At 41.7% G+C, this 23921-nt stretch overlaps 1 protein-coding gene and 1 long non-coding RNA gene across 4 annotated transcripts in view; one reads left to right on the top strand and one right to left on the bottom strand.

The window, feature by feature from the left end:
* LOC127530050 (uncharacterized) overlaps nt 1–23921 on the bottom strand; it is a 451280-nt gene that overhangs the window by 242144 nt on the left and 185215 nt on the right. The gene's annotated exons all lie outside the window — the stretch shown is intronic.
* The window catches only part of LOC114663997 (A disintegrin and metalloproteinase with thrombospondin motifs 16), a 301817-nt gene that overhangs the window by 113755 nt on the left and 164141 nt on the right, over nt 1–23921 (top strand). For all 3 annotated transcript variants that reach the window (XM_051935635.1, XM_051935634.1, XM_051935636.1), the window contains 2 exons: nt 3264–3347; nt 21844–22003. In XM_051935635.1, the coding sequence (XP_051791595.1) occupies nt 3264–3347; nt 21844–22003 (244 nt within the window). The remainder of the gene's footprint in view (nt 1–3263; nt 3348–21843; nt 22004–23921) is intronic.

Here is a 23921-nt window from a genome sequence, read left to right as displayed (position 1 = left end):
AGATAGATAGATAGATAGATAGATAGATAGATAGATAGATAGATAGATACTTTATTAATCCCAAGGGGAAATTCACATACACCAGCAGCAGCATACTGATAAAAAACAATATTAAATTAAAGATTGATAACAATGCAGGTATAACAGACAGACAATAACTTTGTATAATGTTAATATTTACCCCCCGGGTGGAATTGAAGAGTCGCATAGTTTGGGGGAGGAACGATCTACTCAGTCTGTCAGTGGAGCAGGATGGTGACAGCAGTCTGTCGCTGAAGCTGCTCCTCTGTCTGGAGATGACGCTGTTTAGTGGTTGCAGTGGATTCTCCATGATTGACAGGAGTCTGCTCAGCGCCCATCACTCCGTCACAGATGTCAAACTGTCCAGCTCCATGCCTACAATAGAGCCTGCCTTCCTCACCAGTTTGTCTAGGTGTGAGGTGTCCTTCTTCTTAATGCTGCCTCCTCAGCACACCACCGCGTAGAAGAAGGCGCTCGCCACAACCTTCTGATAGAACATCTGCAGCATCTTATTGCAGATGTTGAAAGACGCCAGCTTTCTAAGGAAGTATAGTCGGCTCTGTCCTCTCTTGCACAGAGCATCAGTATTGGCAGTCCAGTCCAGTTTATCATCCAGCTGCACTCCCAGATATTTATAGGTCTGCACACAGTCACCTCTGATGATCACGGGGTCCATGAGGGGCCTGGTCCTCCCAAAATCCACCACCAGCTCCTTGTGTTTTGCTGGTGTTCAGGTGTAGGTGGTTTGAGTCGCACCATTTAACAAAGTCCTTGATGAGGTCCCTATACTCCTCCTCCTGCCCACTCCTGATGCAGCCCATGATACCAGTGTCGTCAGCGAACTTTTGCATGTGGCAGGACTCCGAGTTGTATTGGAAGTCTGATGTATATAGGCTGAACAGGACCGGAGAAAGTACAGTCCCCTGCGGCGCTCCTGTGCTGCTGACCACAATGTCAGGCGTGCAGTTCCCGAGACGCACATACTGAGGTCTGTCTGTAAGACAGTCCACGATCCATGCCACCAGGTATGAATCTACTGCCATCTCTGTCAGCTTGTCCCTAAGGAGCTGAGGTTGGATGGTGTTGAAGGCACTAGAGAAGTCCAGGAACATAATTCTTACAGCACCACTATCTCTGTCCAAGTGGGACATGGAGCGGTTCAGTATCAAGCAACGCATTCTTATTGTGAAATCTCGTTACAAAAACGGGGAGTGCTACGCAGAGACTGTCTGTAAACTTTGCGTGATCTTTGGACGTGACAATGCCCCTACTGCAACAACAATTTTGAGTTTGGTATAGAAATTCGAAGAATCTGGGTCAATTGCAACCAGAAAATCGCCCTTCAAATCCGTAATGTTCGAACTCAACAAAACATTGTGGTAGTGCATGACAGTGTGAATGTCAGCCCCGTGAAGTTGCTTCACCATCATTCACAACAGCTGGATATGTCACCATCTTCGGTGTATCGAATACTGAAAAAAGATCTTCATATGTACCCCTACAAGATTCAGTTGACACAAGAGCTGAAACCAGCAGATCATGCTAAATTTTGGAACAAAAGGACGACAATTTTTCAAAAAAGAATAATCTTCAGTGATAAGGCACATTTCCATCTCTCGAGGCATGTCAGCAAACAAAATTGCTGCATTTGGGGTGACGAAAACCCCAGAGTGATCCAAGAGCACGAAATGCATCCCCTACGAGCCACGGTTTGGTGTGGTTTTTGGGTAGGAGGCGTGATTTGGTCCCTTCTTTTTTGAAGATGATGATGGAAATTCAGTTACTGTAAATGGCAACCGTTATCGGAACATGATCACTAACTTTTTGTGGCCTGCTCTGGAAGAAATGGAGAATGACGGAATTGATGAAATGTGGTTTCAGCAGGACGGGGCTACCTGCCATACATCCCGGGAGACAATCACGTTGCTTCGTGAAAAATCCCCTGAGCGTCTTATCTCGCTTCACGGTGGCGACCAAGAATGGCCTGCGAGGTCATGTGACCTCACACCTTGTGACTTCTTTTTATTGGAGTATGTGAAGTCACAAGTTTACGTGAACAAACCTCAAACGATTGCCGAACTGAAGAGGGAAATTCAACAGTTAATCAGCAAAATAGACAGGGACGTCTGCAAAAGGGTTATCGTTAATTTCAACGATCGGATGACTGCCTGCAGAGAAAGTGGAGGTAGACATATGCTCGATATCATTTTTCATTATTGAATCGAAGTATATGTTGAATGAAATTAAATAAAAATTTTGAAAATTTGCTTCGATTTTGGCTGATTTATTGCATTTTTAAAAACTGCATGCTTTATGACACACCCTCTACTATTCACATTAACGTATAAGATGAGAATGAAAACCTGTTGTTAACTCAAAAGATATTGAATGCACTGTGTGACTTGTCACATCATTGACGTCATGTCTGTTTAGCGATCACACGGTTCTTGAATGCTACCGAACCGTGCTCAGGCCCACCTCTTCCAAACAGGCCAGGACACGGTACGGTTGACCCGGCATGGAGTGATCACACTAGTCAAAAAACCTCGACTTTGCGGGATTACATGTGGACAAACGTACTTGAGCACGGTGTGAGCCAGTGTGAGTACCCGCTTAAGGTAAGCTGAGGGAGTTTACCATTAGGACAATGAAAGAATGGCTGCTGAAAAGGGAGTTTTGTAGTCAATTGTGAATTATCACATATTAATAAGTAGCCATGGCACCTATCAAAGACCTGTAACAAAGTCATTAAAGTTATCTTGACCTACGTGTACATTCAGCGCCTTTCCTCTGTATTTGTGCGTGTGTACGCTCTGTCTCTCGAACACGTTTCTGTAAAGCCGGCCTCTCAGATTCTGTCATTATTTTCGAGGAGCCTTTCTCACCTCCTGTCCACTTTAATACTTTACGCCACACAGCGCAAAAATGAATGATCTGTCTCCTGATGTTTTGTAAATGTTATGAAGACCTAAAGAAGCCTTAAGTTAAGTTAAGGTCTTATGACATAAATAGATGCATTTTTGCAGTAACTAAACTAAAGTGTTAATAATCTGGGTGTACGCTTAGTGAGAATGCAGTTCAACATCCAATGATTAGTGGTTAAAAAAGAAAGGATAAATATAAATGAATGGGAAGAAAAGATTAATATAATGGTGTCCACCTTGTTCCTGGTGCTGCTGGACCCCCAAAAGCCTGATCTCTGAATGCTAGTCATTAACATTGGGATTCTTTACTGCCAACAGGTTTCTTCCCTTTTTAAAGATGGGACTATAGGAGGAAACATAAATATTGTAATTGTGGGATTAATTCTTCTTGAAGACGATCAGGTGAGTATTGCTCTTTCACAACTTCACATATTAAGTATCGGTCTCTAAAAATACACTGAAAAATTAATATACAGGATTAAGAAAAAAGGACAGATAATTACCTTTCTAAGTAAACCAACATTTCCTGATGTTCTTAGATATCCTGATCACCTCCAGCTCTGTCTCAGGTTTATCTGCACACCCATTAATGTGCAGTCGTTCAGATTGTGGAGGATTTAACTATAAAATAGTTCCGTTTGTTCTGCTCTTCCTCCCATATCCTAAAAGATGTGTCTGATGGATTGATTGAACGATTGATTGCAATCGTTAACTTCCAGCACATTGTCTAGAGCTGTTTTTCACTTTAATGTCCAGTACTGGTGGGACAATCCCCAGTCTCCTGTGACCCTGAACTGAATTAAGATAGATAGATAGATAGATAGATAGATAGATAGATAGATAGATAGATAGATAGATAGATAGATAGATAGATAGATAGATAGATAGATAGATAGATAGATAGATAGATAGATAGATAGATAGATAGATAGATAGATAGATAGATAGATAGATAGATACTTTATTAATCCCAAGGGGAAAGTCACAAATGCCAGCAGCAGCATACTGATAAAAAAACAATATTAAATTAAAGAGTGATAACAATGCAGGTATAACAGACAATATTTTTGTATAATGTTAACGTTTACCCCCCCGGGTGGAACTGAAGAGTTGCATAGTGTGGGGGAGGAACGATCTTCTCAGTCTGTCAGTGGAGCAGGACGGTGACAGCAGTCTGTCGCTGAAGCTGCTCCTCTGTCTGGAGATGATCCTGTTCAGTGGATGCAGTGGATTCTCCATGATTGATAGGAGTCTGCTCAGTGCCCGTCGCTCTGCCACAGATGTCAAACTGTCCAGCTCCATGCCTACAATAGAGCCTGCCTTCCTCACCAGTTTGTCCAGGCGTGAGGCATCCCTCTTCTTTATGCTGCCTCCCCAGCACACCACCGTGTAGAAGAGGGCACTCGCCACAACCGTCTGATAGGACATCTGCAGCATTTTATTGCAGATGTTGAAGGACGCCAGCCTTCTAAAGAAGTATAGTCGGCTCTGTCCTTTCTTGCACAGAGCATCAGTATTGGCAGTCCAGTCTAATTTATCATCCAGCTGCACTCCCAGGTATTTATAGGTCTGCACCCTCTGCACACAGTCACCTCTGATGATCACGGGGTCCATGATGAGCCTGGTCCTCCTAAAATCCACCGTCAGCTCCTTGGTTTTGCTGGTGTTCAGTTGTAGGTGGTTTGAGTCGCACCATTTAACAAAAATGTTTGTGATGTAGTGCTTTATTAACATTCACTTTAAATTGTGCTTTTTTAAAATGGATTGTTCTCTTCTTCTGCTCTTCTGGTATTTCCTCTGACATCCCCAAAGCCATTCAAACAAATCAATTGGCGTTTGCCAATGAATCCTTTGTGAATGTGAGTATGAATGGTGGATTTAGAAAGTATTTAGACCCCCTTTCTTTCTTTCTTTCTTTCTTTCTTTCTTTCTTTCTTTCTTTCTTTCTTTCTTTCTTTCTTTCTTTCTTTCTTTCTTTCTTTCTTTCTTTCTTTCTTTCTTTCTTTCTTTCTTTCTTTCTTTCTTCTGCACAATGTAGATTTCATTTTAAATGGATCAAATTGCCATTTTTGCCCATTAATCTACAACCCATAAGTGAAAACATTTTTCTCAGAAGGGCCTGTAGAGAAAAGCCAAGCAAAATGACACCTTTTATTGGCTAACTAAAAGATGTAATCATCTTGCCTGAAGAAGTGGCCTGAGTTGCCTCGAAAGCTTGCATATTGTAATCTTTTTAGTTAGCCAATAAAAGGTGTCATTTTGCTTGGCTTTTCTCTACATTCATAATGGCTAACACGGTACAACACCCTAGTACTTCAGAAGGGCTTGCAAATTCATTCAAAATCAAAACCTGGAATCCATCCATCCATCCATTTTCCAACCCGATGAATCCGAACACAGGGTCACGGGGGTCTGCTGGAGCCAATCCCAGCCAACACAGGGCACAAGGCAGGAACCAATCCCGGGCAGGGTGCCAACCCACCGCAGGACACACACAAACACACCCACACACCAAGCACACACTAGGGCCAATTTAGAATCGCCAATCCACCTAACCTGCATGTCTTTGGACCGTGGGAGGAAACCGGAGTGCCCGGAGGAAACACACGCAGACACGGAAACCTGGAATCGATTATTCATATTATGAATTCAGTTATTCATAGTCAGACCCTTAATTCAGTACTTTGTAGAAGTAGTTCTTGGGTTAAGTCTCTACAAGCTCTGCATACCTGGATTTGGGCAGTTGATCTCATTCATCGTAGCACATCCTCTCATTTATAAACTGCCATCTTCAGGACTCTTCACTGATGTTTGATGGGGTTTAAGTCTGTCCACTCAAGACCCTCAGAGACTTGTCTTGAAGCCACTCCAGTGTTGTCTTGGCTGTATACTTGGGGGTCATTGTCAAACTGAAAGGTGAACCACTGCTCCAGTCTGCGGTGGTGTGCCATCTGGAGCAGATGTTCTTCAAGAACGTCTCTGTATTTGGCTTCATTCATCTTTCCCTGCCTCTGAGAAGCACCCCCTAGTATGATCACACCATAGGGATTGTATCTTGTGGCCTCGGAACCCCTGCAGATTTTTTTGTCCAGCCCTATGAAGTTTCATTTATTTTTTGTTTTTTTCTGTCCTCCCTGGCCATCGGACCTTACTTTATTCTTTGTTAATTAGTATTGTTTAATTTTATTTTTATATTTTTCTTTCTTCATCTTGTAAAGCACTTTGAGCTACATCATTTGTATGAAAACATGCTGTAGAAATAAATGTTGTTGCTATTAGGCAGATGATGAGCAGTGCATGGTCCTTGCCAAACATAGTCGTTGGAGTTCTGACCAAAGAGTTTAATTTTTATCTCCTCAGACCAGATAATCTTTTCCCTCATGCTTTCAGTGTCCTTTAAGGTGCCATATTCCTTTTACCATTTCGATAGAGTGCTGTTGTGGTGGTCTTCATTCGTGTAATTTCTCTCATCTCCACAGAAGACTCGCGTTCAGCGTGAGGCTGCATGCACTCTGGAGCAGGTTGTCTTTAGGGACCTCTGTGTAGTTGTCTGCATTCATCCTTCCTTAAATTCTGACTAGTCTTATTGTTCCCACACCCCCATAACATGATGATGCCACCACCAGACTTCACAGCGGAGATGGTATTAAGCAGAGGATGAGCAGTGCCTGTGTTTTTGTTATACATAGTGACTTGATATTCTGCCCAAAGAGTTCAAATGTTGTCTCATCAGACTAGAGAATTTTTGGCCTCATGCTCTCAGACTTCAAGCAGGCTGTCATATGCTTTTTTACTCAAGAGCCCCTCTACCATAAACGCCTGAGTGATGGAGTGCTTCCACCAGTTTCTCTGATCTCAGCCTAGGAATTCTGAAGCTCTGTTAGAGGGACCGTTGGGTTCTTGGTCACCTCACTGGCCAGGGTGCTTATTGCTCGGTTACTTAGTTTTTCAAAACTCCAACCAGGTGGTTCCAAATCTTTTCCATTCCACAATTGTTGAGACCACTGTGCACCTGAGAACATTCCAAGCTTTGGGAATAAGCTTATTCCCTTACCCTGATCTACACCTCTCCACAATTTTATTTTTGTGGAGGGTCTAAAGAGAGTTCCTTGTGTGGTCGAGCAAGGAAGGAGTTAAGTTGAGATAATAAATATGAGGGTGCCAACAGGTTGCCCCTTTTAACAATAGAATAGTACAGTGCTTCCCAAATGGGGTCCTGGTGACTGCAGGGTTTTTGGAGCGACATTTCCAGCTGTGTAAAACAGAACTAATGTTTCCTTTGAGGTTTTCAAGGGGATGCCATCCAGGGTGAGTCATTTGGAAAGCCAATCAATCTTTGTTACTGTCCTCCAGGAGCTTCACTCTGCATAAGGACCACTGGACCGGCCTTGGTGATCCCCCTGGCTTCAGAAGGCCGTTTGTTCTTATAAGCTTCTATTGATTAGTCTTTGGCACAAAGCCAGACCTGGACCACCAGGGTGGTTGTTCCCACTTTGTTACAGTGCCTGTTGAAAAGGCACTGCATGATTATGATAGATGGATATTTGATGGCCTGTTTCTAAAACAGACCGCAGGAAAAAAAAAAGAACAAAAGCTGCTATGTATTAACAAACAAAGAGACTGAGATTGTGAGGCATGGCCTCCGTAGGAGAAGCACCTGGATAGCACGGCAGCCCGGCATGGCAGATGAAAGTAAAGAAGATAAGTGTGATGATTACTGCACCTTCAGAAAGTATTTTAGACTCCTTCTCTTTCTTCACATTTTGTTAAGTTACAGCCTTGTCCTAAAATCATTTAAATTCATTGATGTACAGTGTATCCGGAAAGTATTCACAGCGCATCACTTTTTCCACATTTTGTTATGTTACAGCCTTATTCCAAAATGGATTAAATTCATGTTTTTCCTCAGAATTCTACACACAACACCCCATAATGACAACGTGAAAAAAGTTTACTTGAGGTTTTTCCAAATTTATTAAAAATAAAAAAACTGAGAAAGCACATGTACATAAGTATTCACAGCCTTTGCCATGAAGCTCAAAATTGAGCTCAGGTGCCTCCTGTTTCCCCTGATCATCCTTGAGATGTTTCTGCAGCTTACTTGGAGTCCACCTGTGGTAAATTCAGTTGACTGGACATGATTTGGAAAAGCACACACCTGTCTATAGAAGGTCCCACAGTTGACAGTTCATGTCAGAGCACAAACCAAGCATGAAGTCAAAGGAATTGTCTGTAGACCTCCGAGACAGGATTGTCTCAAGGCACAAATCTGGGGAAGATTACAGGAAAAATTCTGCTGCTTTGAAGGTCCCAATGAGCACAGTGGCCTCCATCATCCGTAAGTGGAAGAAGTTCGAAACCACCAGGACTCTTCTTAGAGCTGGCCGGCCATCTAAACTGAGCGATCGGGGGAGAAGGGCCTTAGTCAGGGAGGTGAACAAGTACCCGATGGTCACTCTGTCAGAGCCCCAGAGGTCCTCTGTGGAGAGAGGAGAACCTTCCAGAAGGACAACCATCTCTGCAGCAATCCACCAATCAGGCCTGTATGGTAGAGTGGCCAGATGGAAGCCATTCCTTAGTAAAAGGCACATGGCAGCCCACCTGGAGTTTGCCAAAAGGCACCTGAAGGACTCTCAGACCATGAGAAAGAAAATTCTCTGGTCTGATGAGACAAAGATTGAACTCTTTGGTGTGAATGCCAGGCATCACATTTGGAGAAAACCAGGAACCGCTCATCACCAGGCCAATACCATCCTTACAGTGAAGCATGGTGGTGGCAGCATCATGCTGTGGGGATGTTTTTCAGCGGCAGGAACTGGGAGACTAGTCAGGATAAAGGGAAAGATGACTGCAGCAATGTACAGAGACATCCTGGATGAAAACCTGCTCCAGAGCGCTCTTGACCTCAGACTGGGGCGACAGTTCATCTTTCAGCAGGACAACGACCCTAAGCACACAGCCAAGATATCAAAGGAGTGGCTTCAGGACAACTCTGTGAATGTCCTTGAGTGGCCCAGCCAGAGCCCAGACTTGAATCCGATTGAACATCTCTGGAGAGATCTTAAAATGGCTGTGCACCGACGCTTCCCATCCAACCTGATGGACCTTGAGAGGTGCTGCAAAGAGGAATGGGCGAAACTGGCCAAGGATAGGTGTGCCAAGCTTGTGGCATCATATTCAACAAGACTTGAGGCTGGAATTGCTGCCAAAGGTGCATCGACAAAGTATTGAGCAAAGGCTGTGAATACTTATGTACATGGGATTTATCAGTTTTTTTATTTTTTGTAAATTTGCAAAATCCTAAAGTAAACTTTTTTCACAGTGTCATTATGGGGTGTTGTGTGTAGAATTCTGAGGACAAAAATGAATTTAATCCATTTTGGAATAAGGCTGTAACATAACAAAATGTGGAAAAAGTGATGCGCTGTGAATACTTTCCGGATGCACTGTATATTGGAATGTTTAGAAATAGAAAAAGAAGCTTAGGAAGGATATTCATCTTGACAACATTAATTCTTGCAGTTAAAGTGAGATGAAGGGTTAACCATCTATGCAAGTCTTGCTTATTTTTTTAATGTAGTGAGAAGTCAAGCAAAGTGACTAACTAAAAAGATTACAATATGCAAGCTTTCGAGGTAATCAGGTCCCTTCTTCTTTTTAAGAAATTAGATTCAACCATAACCTCATTTATTTGGAATTCAAAACATCCACATATCCAAAGAGCGACCCTACAAAGACCTAAGGAAGAAGGTGGCATGGCACTACCTAACTTTCAATTTTATTACTGTGCGCTGAATATACAAGCTATTAAAACTTGGACATGGACACAAATAAATGAACACACATGGGCTTGGTCCGCAATAGAACTACAATCCTGCAGGACTTCTTTATATTCCTTGCTTTCTACCCCAATCAGTACAAGTCATCGTCAATATACTGACAACCCAGTTGTGCGTCACTCAATCAGAATATGGAACCAATATAGGAAGTACTTTAAGATAAAGAAGGTTATATCTGTGACACCTCTGCACGAGAATCACCTTCTTCCACCCTCTCAAATGTATGCTGTTTTTAATGTCTGGAAAACATTTGGGATTAAATCACTTAGAGATCTGTACATAGACAACGTCTCCGCATCCTATGAACAATTACACTCCAAATTTAACTTTCCAGCAACACATTTCTTTCACTACCTTCAAATTATAAACTTTGTTAAACAACATCTGCCAAATTTCTCTCACCTCTCACCTATTTCTATTTTTAACACAATCCCTTCATTTCAAAAGTAATTGGACAATTGACTCAAAGGCTATTTCATGGGCAGGTGTGGGCAAGTCCGTCGTTATGTGCTTATCAATTAAGCAGATAAAAGGCCTGGAGTTGATATGAGGTGTGGTGCTTGCATGTGGAAGATTTTGCTGTGAACAGACAACATGCGGTCAAAGGAGCTCTCCATGCAGGTGAAAGAAGCCATCCTTAAGCTGCGAAAACAGAAAAAACCCATCCGAGAAATTGCTACAATATTATGAGTGGCAAAATCTACAGTTTGGTACATCCTGAGAAAGAAAGCAAGCACTGGTGAACTCAGCAACACAAAAAGACCTGGACGTCTACGGAAGACAACAGTGGTGGATGATCGCAGAATCATTTCCATGGTGAAGAGAAAACCCTTCACAACAGCCAACCAAGTGAACAACACTCTCCAGGGGGTAGGCGTATCGATATCCATGTCTACCATAAAGAGAAGACTGCATGAAAGTAAATACAGAGGGTGCACTGCAAGGTGCAAGCCACTCATAAGCCTCAAGAATAGAAAGGCTAGATTGGACTTTGCTAAAGAACATCTAAAAAAACCAGCACAGTTCTGGACAAACATTCTTTGGACAGATGAAACCAAGATCACCCTCTACCAGAATGATGGCAAGAAAAAAGTATGGAGAAGGGGTGGAACAGCTCATTATCCAAAGAATACCACATCATCTGTAAAACACGGTGGAGGGAGGCAGTGTGATGGCTTGGGCGTGCATGGCTGTCAGTGGCATTGGGACACTCGTGTTTATTGATGATGTGACACAGGACAGAAGCAGCCAAATGAATTCTGAGGTGTTCAGAGACATACTGTCTGCTCAAATCCAGATAAATACAGCAGTCAAATTGATTCATGATACAGATGGACAATGACCCAAAACATACAGCCAAAGCAACCCAGGAGTTTATTAAAGCAAAGAAGTGGAAAATTCTTGAATGTCCAAGTCAGTCACCTGATCTTAACCCAACTGAGCAGGCATTTCACTTGTTGAGGACTAAACTTCAGACAGAAAGGCCCACAAACAAACAGCAACTGAAAGCCGCTGCAGTAAAGGCCTGGCAGAGCATTATAAAGGAGGAAACCCAACATCTGGTGATGTCCAGGAGTTCAAGACTTCAGGCTGTCATTACCAGCAAAGGGTTTTCAACTAAGTATTAGAAATGAACATTTGATTTCCAGTTATTTAATTTGTCCAATTACTTTTGAGCCCCTGAAATGAAGGGATTGTGTTTAAAAAATGCTTTAGTTGCCTCACATTTTTATGCAATCGTTTTGTTCACCCCACTGAATTAAAGCTGAAAGTCTGCACTTCAACTGCATCGGAGTTGTTTCATTTCAAATTCATTGTGGTAATGTACAGAACCAAAATGAGAAAAAAGTTGTCTCTGTCCAAATATTTATGGACCTAACTGTATCATAATTAAGCATAGTGTTGTCTACTTCATTAGATCTTTATTGTACCATTACAGAAGGAGATAATAATATTGACGTATTATAGGAATTTTCCAGATCTGGCAGTTTTGTTGTGTTATTTAGTTTGAAATGTCATTGTGATTTAAATCATTACCTACAAATGATTTCACTATTGGAAAGCTTAATGAAATAGCTGCTTCTCTTTAGTTTTTAAAAACCTTTGTCTTCTCCTTTCAGTTCTCATTATTTAGATTAAGGTCTATAGAGGAAAGTGAAATAAAAAGGAGAAATGGAAAACAGATTCCCATTTATTCAAATCTCTGGGAAAAAATGACACATTTCACATGGAATTGCCTTTCTGACTGCACAGTGAGAGTAGGAAAAGGCCAGTTAATCACATGAGGAGTTTAATTAGAAGCCGTGTGACTTTGTTCCAAATAGCATCAGTTAATTAACAGCAGACGACAGGAGCGGCTACTTTAGTGTCGTTTCTGCTTTTGTGATCATTTGCAAGCAGCTGATTGAAAACAGGGATTTTTAAAAGAAGTAAAACAGTTGAATCTTAAAAGAGAGATCTCCAGTATACTTTACCTTTAGATAAAAGCACATCAGCCGTGGTGTGCACTTTTAGATTGACACGATAACAGATGAAACTAGTAAATGATGGTGCGTGAAATTAAGGTGGGAATCCAATTAATATTAAGTAATGGTTGGAGCAAAAACCACAGTGGCTTGCCAGGTTCATCTATCTATCTATCTATCTATCTATCTATCTATCTATCTATCTATCTATCTATCTATCTATCTATCTATCTATCTATCTATCTATCTATCTATCTATCTATCTATCTATCTATCTATCTATCTATCTATCTATCTGTTGTGGAACACAGCCCAGACACAGACAGGCGGACATCGTGTTTATCACCCACAACACGTTTATTATACAAATATTTACAATAGTGAAACACACACCCCCCAAACTCCCCAAAAGTCCAAGCCTTCTTCCTCAATGCCTCACTCTCTTCAGGCCGCCTCTTCTCCTCTCCACCCGAGCTCCGTCCTTCTCCTCACCTGACTCCAGCCCTTGAATGGAGGGAGGCGGCCCTCTTTTATAATCACCCGGATGTGCTCCAGGTGCCTCCTGATAATCTTCCGCCGGCACTCCCTAGTGTGGCGGAAGTACCGGCTGTGCACCCGGAAGCACTCCGGGTGTCCCTGGTCTTTCTTCTCACAGCACTTCCGGATGTGGCGGAAGTGCTGAGAGCCAGGGCTCCAAAGGCCTTCAGAAACTGGGCCGCAGGGCAGTATTCCAACATGATAACGACCCCAAACACACCTCCAAGACAACCACTGCCTTGCTAAAGAAACTGAGGGTAAAGGTGCTGGACTGGCCAAGCATGTCTCCTGACCTAAACCCTATTGAGCATCTGTGGGGCATCCTCAAACGGAAGGTGGTCTCTAACATCCACCAGCTCCGTGATGTCGTCATGGAGGAGTGGAAGAGGATTCCAGTGGCAACCTGTGAAGCTCTAGTGAACTCCATGCCCAAGAGAGTTAAGGCAGTGCTGGAAAATAATGGTGGCCACACAAAATATCGACACTTTGGGCACAATTTGGACATTTTTCATTTAGTGGTGTACTCACTTTTGGTGCCAGCGGTTTAGACATTAATGGCTGGGTGTTGAGTTATTTGGAATGGACAGCAAATTTACACTGTTATACAAGCTGTACACGGACTACTGTACATTGGAGCAAAGTGTTGTATCTTCAGTGTTATCCCATAAAAAGAGATACTGTAATAGATAGATAGATAGATAGATAGATAGATAGATAGATAGATAGATAGATAGATAGATAGATAGATAGATAGATAGATAGATAGATAGTCTATCTATCTATCTATCTATCTATCTATCTATCTATCTATCTATCTATCTATCTATCTATCTATCTATATACAGTGGTGTGAAAAACTATTTGCCCCCTTCCTGATTTCTTATTCTTTTGCATGTTTGTCACACAAAATGTTTCTGATCATCAAAAACATTTAACCATTAGTCAAATATAACACAAGTAAACACAAAATGCAGTTTTTAAATGATGGTTTTTATTATTTAGGGAGAAAAAAAATCCAAACCTACATGGCCCTGTGTGAAAAAGTAATTGCCCCCCTTGTTAAAAAATAACCTAACTGTGGTGTATCACACCTGAGTTCAATTTCCGTAGCCACCCCCAGGCCTGATTACTGCCATACCTGTTTCAATCAAGAAATCACTTAAATAGGAGCTGCCTGACACAGAGAAGTAGACCAAAAGCACCTCAAAAGCTAGACATCATGCCAAGATCCAAAGAAATTCAGGAACAAATGAGAACAGAAGTAATTGAGATCTATCAGTCTGGTAAAGGTTATAAAGCCATTTCTAAAGCTTTGGGACTCCAGCGAACCACAGTGAGAGCCATTATCCACAAATGGCAAACACATGGAACAGTGGTGAACCTTCCCAGGAGTGGCCGGCCGACCAAAATTACCCCAAGAGCGCAGAGACGACTCATCCGAGAGGTCACAAAAGACCCCAGGACAACGTCTAAAGAACTGCAGGCCTCACTTGCCTCAATTAAGGTCAGTGTTCACGACTCCACCATAAGAAAGAGACTGGGCAAAAACGGCCTGCATGGCAGATTTCCAAGACGCAAACCACTGTTAAGCAAAAAGAACATTAGGGCTCGTCTCAATTTTACTAAGAAACATCTCAATGATTGCCAAGACTTTTGGGAAAATACCTTGTGGACTGATGAGTCAAAAGTTGAACATTTTGGAAGGCAAATGTCCCGTTACATCTGGCGTAAAAGGAACACAGCATTTCAGAAAAAGAACATCATACCAACAGTAAAATATGGTGGTGGTAGTGTGATGGTCTGGGGTTGTTTTGCTGCTTCAGGACCTGGAAGGCTTGCTGTGATAGATGGAACCATGAATTCTACTGTCTACCAAAAAATCCTGAAGGAGAATGTCCGGCCATCTGTTCGTCAACTCAAGCTGAAGCGATCTTGGGTGCTGCAACAGGACAATGACCCAAAACACACCAGCAAATCCACCTCTGAATGGCTGAAGAAAAACAAAATGAAGACTTTGGAATGGCCTAGTCAAAGTCCTGACCTGAATCCAATTGAGATGCTATGGCATGACCTTAAAAAGGCGGTTCATGCTAGAAAACCCTCAAATAAAGCTGAATTACAACAATTTTGCAAAGATGAGTGGGCCAAAATTCCTCCAGAGCGCTGTAAAAGACTCATTGCAAGTTATTGCAAACGCTTGATTGCAGTTATTGCTGCTAAGGGTGGCCCAACCAGTTATTAGGTTCAGGGGACAATTACTTTTTCACACAGGGCCATGTAGGTTTGGATTTTTTTTTCTCCCTAAATAATAAAAACCACCATTTACAAACTGCATTTTGTGTTTCCTTGTGTTATATTTGACTAATGGTTAAATGTGTTTGATGATCAGAAACATTTTGTGTGACAAACATGCAAAAGAATAAGAAATCAGGAAGGGGGCAAATAGTTTTTCACACCACTCTATCTATCTATCTATCTATCTATCTATCTATCTATCTATCTATCTATCTATCTATCTATCTATCTATCTATCTATCTATCTATCTATCTATCTATCTATCTATTGTATAGTGCCTTTCATATCTATCTATCTATCTATCTATCTATCTATCTATCTATCTATCTATCTATCTATCTATCTATCTATCTATCTATCTATCTATCTATCTATCTATCTATCTATCTGTCTGTCTGTAAACTGCTCAAAAAATTTAAAGGCACACTTTGAAAACACATCAGATTTCAATTGGAAAAAAAATCATACTGGATATCTCTACTGATATGGACTGGTGATGTGTTAGGAACGAAATGATGGCACATCGTTTGATGGAAATGAAAATGATCAACCTACAGGGGGCTGAATTCATAGACACCCCAAAAATCAAAAGGAAAAAATGATGGGGCAGGCAGGCAGGCGAGTCCATTTGGCTGAAATGTCATTGCAGCAACTCCAAATCGTACTCAGTAGTTTGTATGCCCCCAGGTGCTTGTATGCATGCCTGAAAATGTTCGAAAGAGACGATGGATGGAGTCCTGGGGGATCTCCTCCCAGACCTGGACGAGGGCATCACTGAGCTCCTGGACAGTCTGAGGTGTCTGATGGACCGAAACATAATGTCCCACCCAGAGATGTTCTATTGTATTGAGGTCAGGAGAGTGAGTGTGGGGGCCAGTCAGTGGTATCAATTCCTTCATCCTTCAGGAACTGCCTGCATACTCTCGCCACATGAGGCCTGGCATTGTCATGTACCAGGAGGAACCCAGAACCTACTGCACCAGCATAGGGTCTGACAATGGGTCCAAGGATTTCATCCCGATACCTAATGACAGTCAAGGTAGCCTGTAGAGATCTGTGCATCCCTCCATGAATATGCCTCCCCATCCCCAGACCATGACCCACCACCAAACCGCTCATGCTGAACGATGTTACAGTCAGCATAACATTCTCCACAGCTTCTCCAGACCCTTTCACGTCTGTCACATGTGCTCAGGGTGAACCTGCTCTCATCTGTGAAAAGCACAGGGCGCCAGTGGTGGACCTGCCAATTCTGGTATTGTATGGCAAATGCCAATCAAGCTCCACGGTGTTGGGCGGGCAGTGAGCACAGGGCCCACTAGAGGACATCGGACCCTCAGGCCACCCTCATGAAGTCTGTTTCTGGTTGTTTGGTCAGAGACATTTACACCAGTGGCCTGCCTGCTGGAGGTCATTTTGTAGGCTCTGGCAGTGCTCATCCTGTTCCTCCTTGCCCAAAGGAACAGATACCGGTGGGTCCTGCTGATGGGTCAAGGACCTACTACGAGGGGCCCTGTCCAGCTCTCCTAGAGTAACTGCCTGTCTCCTGGAATCTCCTCCATGAGACTGTGCTTGGAGACACAGCAAACCTTTTGGCAATGGGAGGCACATATTGATGTGCCATCCTGGAGAAGTTGGACTACCTGTGCCACCTCTATAAGGCCTCATGCTTCCAGTAGTGACAGTAATGCAAAACAAGTGACAAAGATGAGGTGGGGAAAAATGTCCGTGGCCTCCCTCTACCTGTTAAACCATTCATTTCTGTTTTGGGGGTCCTCTCATTGTTGCCCCTCTAGTGCACCAAAGCAGCTGAAACTGATTAACAAGCCCCTCTGCTACTTCACTGCATTAACTCTAGCTGGCGAAACAAAGGAAGGCTTTCACTCATCAGGACTGGTCTTATCAAAAGACAAGTCAGTGGAGGCACCCGTTCTTTTTATAATGGGAGGACCAGAAGAGGCGGCGGATAATTTCCTTCATTGGGAGGTTTCTGGGAGCTGTAGGGAGAAAAAGAAACAGAGTTAGTGACAGCGCCCCCTCTCGCCCTGGTGGGTTACCGTTTACCTCGAATGAGCCAGCAAGGAGATCCTCAGATGCACGTGCGTGACACCAGGCTTCTCACACGGTTAGGTTTACGTCGCTTTCTCTCAGGTAAGTTCCCCAAGAAACCTATATGTCCTCGGCCCTGATAGCAAAACCAAAAATATTGCATATCAAGAGGCCCTCGGATACAAAAGCTATCAATATAAATTCTTCTCAATACAAATTACATTTTTAAAATTTTTTTTATTAATTTTTAAAGTTTGTCCTGTTTCACTACTACATAAGCAAAGCTGTGGGGAACAACTAGTTTCAGTATATTTTTAAATGGATGTGAAACTGATTGCATGTATCTACTGTAAATTTTATATCAGATGAGAATAAAATAGAGTATATTGAAAAGAGAGGTAAAGGTTTATTTCGAGGCTAAATAATCAAACACAAAAGGCTAGCACCATAGCAAGCAAAAGACATAAAGTGAAAGCAGAATTCAAAAATGGGCAAAAAGGTCAGAAATCACAGGAAGAGTTACACAAGAGAATCATGCAAGGCAAGATGCACAATGCTCGAGCAGCTTTTTCCCTTGCCAGTCCCATTACGTGACTGTGATCCGAGTAAGGTTCCACAGCAACAGAAACTGATACGAGGAGCCAGGGCGAGCTGTGCATGCAGGAACTTTCTAGAGGTGGAGTTCCATAAAAATGCTAACACGGCCCACAATTGATGTGTTCTCCACCAGATAGACATTTTATGGGAATGGACCGAGAGAACGAGACGTGTTCAAAAATACATGCCATAACATTAAAATATTGTCAAGGGGGTGGATGAGGGGTGCCAATTGGATCTATTCTACTGTACATAATGACTGTTACAAATTTTGAAATATTGACTTAATAATTTTGTCAAATAAAATTGATCACATAAAAGAACACCTGTCACAAGAACATTCCGTTCATCCCAACAAGTTGTCCATCATTATCGCCGAGATTGTTCAAAATAACATCAAATTGAAATCTGAAGGTCCCTGGTGTCCTCCTCCCCACCACAATACTTGGTCATTTATTCCATGTGTCTATGGCTCCTTGCATAAAGAAAAACTTTCTGACATTTGTAGCAGATAATAATAATTATAATAATAATAATAATAATAATACATTTCAATAAATCGTTTTTTAAACAGTTAGATTCAACAATAACCTCATTTATTTGGAACTCAAAACACCGACGTATCCGAAGAGCGACCCTACAAAGACCTCAGGCAGAAGGTGGCATGGCTTTACCTAATTTTCAGTTTTATTACCTTTGCAGCAAACATACAAGCCATAAAAACCTGGACACAAATATATGAACATACACAGGCTTGGTCCGCAATAGAAGTAAAATCCTGTAGTACTTCTTTATATTCCCTGCTCTGCTCTCCAATAAATGAAAGTTATCGCAAATATACTAATAACCCAATTGTGCTTTACTCAGTCAGAATATGGAACCAACTTAGAAAGCATTTTAAGATGGAAAATCTTTTATCAGTGGCACCTCTGCAAGAGAACCACCTCTTTCAACCTTCGCAAGTATATCCAGTTTTTAATACCTGGGAAAGTTTTGGGATTAAAATTCTCAGAGATCTTTATATAGACAACATATTTACATCTTTTGAACAATTACGTTCAAAATTCATCCTCCCAGCTACACATTTCTTTCACTATCTTCAAATTAGAAATTTTGTTAAACAGAAATTGCCCGATTTCCCCCACCTTGCACCCTCCACAATGCTGGAAAAAATACTGCTCAATTTCGAGGAATTAAACACCATTTCCGCAATATATAAAATCTTATTAGAGTCCTTACCTTTCAAAGACCCAAGAGGACATTGGGAAGAAGATCTCTTAATCAATATATCAGAAAAGGAGTGGAAGGTAGCAAAGCAGAGAATTCACTCGAGTTCTATATGTGCAAAGCATATAATTATTCAACTTAAAATTTATATATCGAGCCCATCTGTCTCGCTTAAAACTGTCCAAAATGTTTCCAGGGCAGGATCCAACCTGCGAATGCTGCAACCAAGCTCCTGCCTCACTGGGTCACATGTTCTGGGCCTGCACCAAACTAACATCATTTTGGACCAAAATTTTTAAGTGCGTCTCAGACAGCCTTGGGGTCACAATTCCTCCTAACCCATTAACAGCTGTGTTCGGTGTTCTTCCAGATGGACTTGAATTGGAGAAGGACAAGCAAACGGTGATTGCATTCACTACACTTTTGGCATGCAGACTTATTTTGTTAAATTGGAAGAATCCTAACACTCCTCTGATAAGTCAGTGGGAAACCGATGTTTTATATTATTTGAAATTGGAAAAAATCAAATTCTCAGTTAGAGGATCTGTACAAAATTTTTTCAAAACCTGGCAGGATTTAATCAATATTATTTTAGAATAAGAGAAATAACTATTACCACATTTAATTCCCTTCTCCATCTCTTATTTACATATATATTTACTTCTCCCTTTCTTTTGTTTAATGTTGCCTTATTAAAAAGCCTAAAGCAATTTTCCTTTAGCTAAGCTCTCCTTCTCAGGGGTGGGGTTTGATTTGTCTTCAAATTTGTTGGATTATAAATTGATCTGTTTGTATGGAATGATTACAATGAAAATTAATAAAATAAAAATATTAAAAAAAATAAATAAATAATACATTTTATTTATATAGCACCTTTCCCATGCTCAAGGCACTTACAGAATATAAGAAAGAATGGCAGGGTATACAGTATATAGCATTGTACAAACTAGATAAATAAATAAAGAAAATTACAACAGTGAATTCAGAGAAAGAAAAAACAGACAACATAACTGATGGTCTCACACACACACAGGTTACATGAGCATCTTGACAGAGAAGTAAACTGAGAGAAGGGTAATAAAGTCAAGTAGAGCTAAAAGCCTTCCTGAACAGATGAGTTTTGAGTTGTTTTTTAAAAGAATTCATGGAGTCACTGCGGTGGGTTGGCACCCTGCCCGGGATTGGTTCCTGCCTTGTGCCCTGTGTTGGCTGGGATTGGCTCCAGCAGATCCCCGTGACCCTGTGTTCGGATTCAGCGGGTTGGAAAATGGATGGATTCGTGGAGTCAGCTGACCTGATTAATTTCGGTAGGTCATTCCAGAGTCTGGGCGCTATACAGCTGAAGGCCCTGCTGTCACCCATGGAGTGTAGATTAGTGAGGGGCACAACAAGATTGCCAGAATCAGAGGACCTTAGTGGGCGGGCAGGCACATAGTGATGGAGAAGGTCACTGATGTAGTTTGGCGTGAGGTTATTTAAGGCTTTGTAGGTTATTAGTAGGATTTTATATTCGATTCTGTAAGACACAGGGAGCCAGTGAAGACTTCAGTTGCTTCTCAAACATGTTGATGGGGTCCAAAGTTCCGGATGAAGGTTGCAAGTTCATTCCATCAGGTAGGAGCTACACATGAGAAGAGTCTGGAATGAGATTTGATAAAATCCAGAGTTGACATCACCAGACGCCTTTCAGGGGCAGACCTGAGGGTTCCAGAGAGGCATAGGATCACGTGAGGGTCTCCACAGACACACGGTGTTCACACAGACGTGGACAAATTTGTTTGTACCCCTCCAAGAAAAAAGAAGCACCCACAATTGTATCTGTAAAATAAGCTGAAACTGACAAAAGTAATCGCGCCCATCATTGTTTATTATATACAAAATCAGACTTTGCTTTAGAGTTTTGATTCAACAGATTTTTTTAAAATAATAGCAAGTTAAGCCAAATGACCCCTTTTATTGGCTAACTAGACAATACGCAAGCTTTCGAAGACATCTCGCCTGAAGAAGGGGCCTGAGTTGCCTGGAAAGCCCGCATATTGTAATCTTTTCAGTTCGTCAATAAAAGGTGTCATTTGGCTTGACTTCTCACTAAAAAATGTAAAGAACACATGCTGTCATTTGTAAAGCTGCTTCTTCACTGCGCTCCATTAATGTGTTCTCGTCTCAGGAGTTCTGCAGCATATATAAACTTCACTCCTACAATAGCCGTGACAGATTTCTAAGCTTTATTTTCTCTTCTCCTCGTTCAAAACCCAGATCTCCACATCATCTCTCATGCCCTCTTTGCTCTTCAAGTCCCCGTGGCCTCTGAAGTGACAGGTTAATTATTGCCCAGTCCTTTAACTTGATGATGAGACCCCAGAGATGGGGGGAGGGGGAGCATGGGGGGGGGGGGGCGTGCTGTTCTTTGTAGCCCATACACCTGTGCTTATTTTAATGAGTTTCATTTCCTAAGAAAACATGGAATGCCGAGTGGATCCCCCCCCCCCCCACCTTCCCATTTTGTCCAACTCCCCCCCCCCCCACCCTTTCCATTCCCAGCTGCCTCTTAATTCTCCCCTGCTTTTTTTTTTAATACGTCTCGTGTAAACTGATGCTTTAAACCCCATGCACCCCATGGCCTTTTTGAGCTTGCCGTGGATGACAGCATCTCAAGCGTGTTTCACCTTTCACAAACTATTTGGCTGATGAAGCATTGAAAGGATGTCTGAGCTGTATGTGTGTGCCTGCCCGTCCGTGTTCATTTGATCTTTTTATGGACCATTATTCACTTAATAAGGCAAGAAATGAGGGCTTACCTTATGCTTTGAACTCTCAGTGATCTCCCCTCTCTTGCTTCTTCTTCTTTTTGTTTTGTCTCTGGTGCGGGCTGATGGTCATCACGGCAGGCAGGACTGGTCATCAATCACCATGCTGATCACACTTTGAACAGCTTCTGCCAGTGGCAGTCGGGACTAAGCGGGAAGGATGGAAGCCGCCACGATCATGCCATTCTTTTAACCGGATTGGATATCTGCTCCTGGAAAAATGAACCCTGCGACACTTTAGGTAACATTTTCTTTTTATTTTCTCCCCTAATAAGGATACAAATGTGATCATGGGGTAGGGTTGCCAGATTAGAAAATTAGAAATATGGGACACTCTTAAAATCTCTCTCTATATTACTATATATAAAAATTTATACATGCCCCCTACACACCCAGACCAATAAATTATATAAAAGTAGTGACATACAGTTAGCTAAAAATATAAAGCAAGGATTTTAATGGGTTATGAGGAGAACAAAAGTAAAATCATTTGAAAATTATTTAATACAAGCTAAAAAAAATTCTGTAAAAGTGAAACCATTTGAAAATATTTATTTAATACAGACAACAGAGAAATATTATTATTACTTAATACAGGCAGTTAGAAAGAAGATTTGCATTGGGTGTGACGAGGATGGATAGTATTAGAAATGAGGGCATTAGATAGATAGATAGATAGATAGATAGATAGATAGATAGATAGATAGATAGATAGATAGATAGATAGATAGATAGATAGATAGATAGATAGATGTGAATGGCACTATATAGATCACGGGTGTTGAACTCCGGTCCTGGAGGGCCATAGTGGGTTCAGGTTTTCATTCTAACCATCTTCTTAATTAGTCACCAGTTTTGGCTGCCAATTAACTTCTTTTGCCTTAATTTTAATTAACTTGACACAGGCCCTTAGTTGTCTCTTTTTCCTTAACTAGCAGCCAAACAATAATGAGACACAAAATGAGCCACCATCTGCCCATCACACAATATCTGAAAAGAAAGAAAGGTGAAGGTCTCAGTAAGGTTGATCTCTCAGGTCACCAAAAATTTTGACATTGGTGTTCTTAGAAAAAACAGAAAATCAACAGTTTTGGAAATGTCTGCTGTGGCAGAATGAGAGCAGCAACAAGCCATGAAATTAAATAACGGGATTAATTAGCAGCAAGAATCAGCTTCTCATTAAGAGATTGGTTGGAGTGAAATTGATTGGAGTTTGAAGCCCCAATATAGCTGGTCATCTGTTGGCTTGTTTCACGCCTCATTTCTGTTTGGCTTTCATTTAATGAAGAAAGGAATCAATTCAGAGCACCAAATCCTTAAAAACAGGGCTATTAAAATGAAGGAAACAAAACTTAATTAGCAGTGAAAACTGGTCACTGATTAGGACAAGGGTTAGAATGAAAACCTGCAGCCACAGCGGCCCTCCAGGCCTGGAGTTCAATACCCCTGATATAGATAGATGTGAAAGGCACTATATAATAGATAGATAGGATAGGCACTATATGATAGATAGATAGATAGATAGATAGATAGATAGATAGATAGATAGATAGATAGATAGATAGATAGATAGATAGATAGATAGATAGATAGATAGATAGATAGATAGATAGATAGATAGATAGATAGATACTTTATTAATCCCAAGGGGAAATTCACATACTCCAGCAGCAGCATACTGATAAAAAACAATATTAAATTATTAAATTAAAGAGTGATAACAATGCAGGTATACAGACAGACAATAACTTAGAATCATGTTAACGTTTACCCCCCCGGGTGGAATTGAAGAGTCGCATAGTGTGATGGAGGAACGATCTCCTCAGTCTGTCAGTGGAGCAGGACGGTGACAGCAGTCTGTCGCTGAAACTGCTCCTCTGTCTGGAGATGATACTCTTCAGTGGATGCAGTGGATTCTCCATGATTGACAGGAGTCTGCTCAGCGCCCGTCGCTCTGCCACAGACGTCAAACTGTCCTGCTCCGTGCCTACAATAGAGCCTGCCTTCCTCACCAGTTTGTCCAGGCGTGAAGCGTCCCTCTTCTTTATGCTGCCTCCCCAGCACACCACCGCGTAGAAGAGGGCGCTCGCCACAACTGTCTGGTAGAATATCTGCAGCATCTTATTGCAGATGTTGAAGGACGCCAGCCTTCTAAGGAA

This window comes from Erpetoichthys calabaricus, chromosome 13, assembly GCF_900747795.2.
Source record: "Erpetoichthys calabaricus chromosome 13, fErpCal1.3, whole genome shotgun sequence".
In the NCBI taxonomy this organism is placed as follows: Eukaryota; Metazoa; Chordata; class Cladistia; order Polypteriformes; family Polypteridae; genus Erpetoichthys; species Erpetoichthys calabaricus.
The sequence above is the reverse complement of the archived record's forward strand: the minus strand, read 5'-3'. Positions and strand labels throughout refer to the sequence as shown.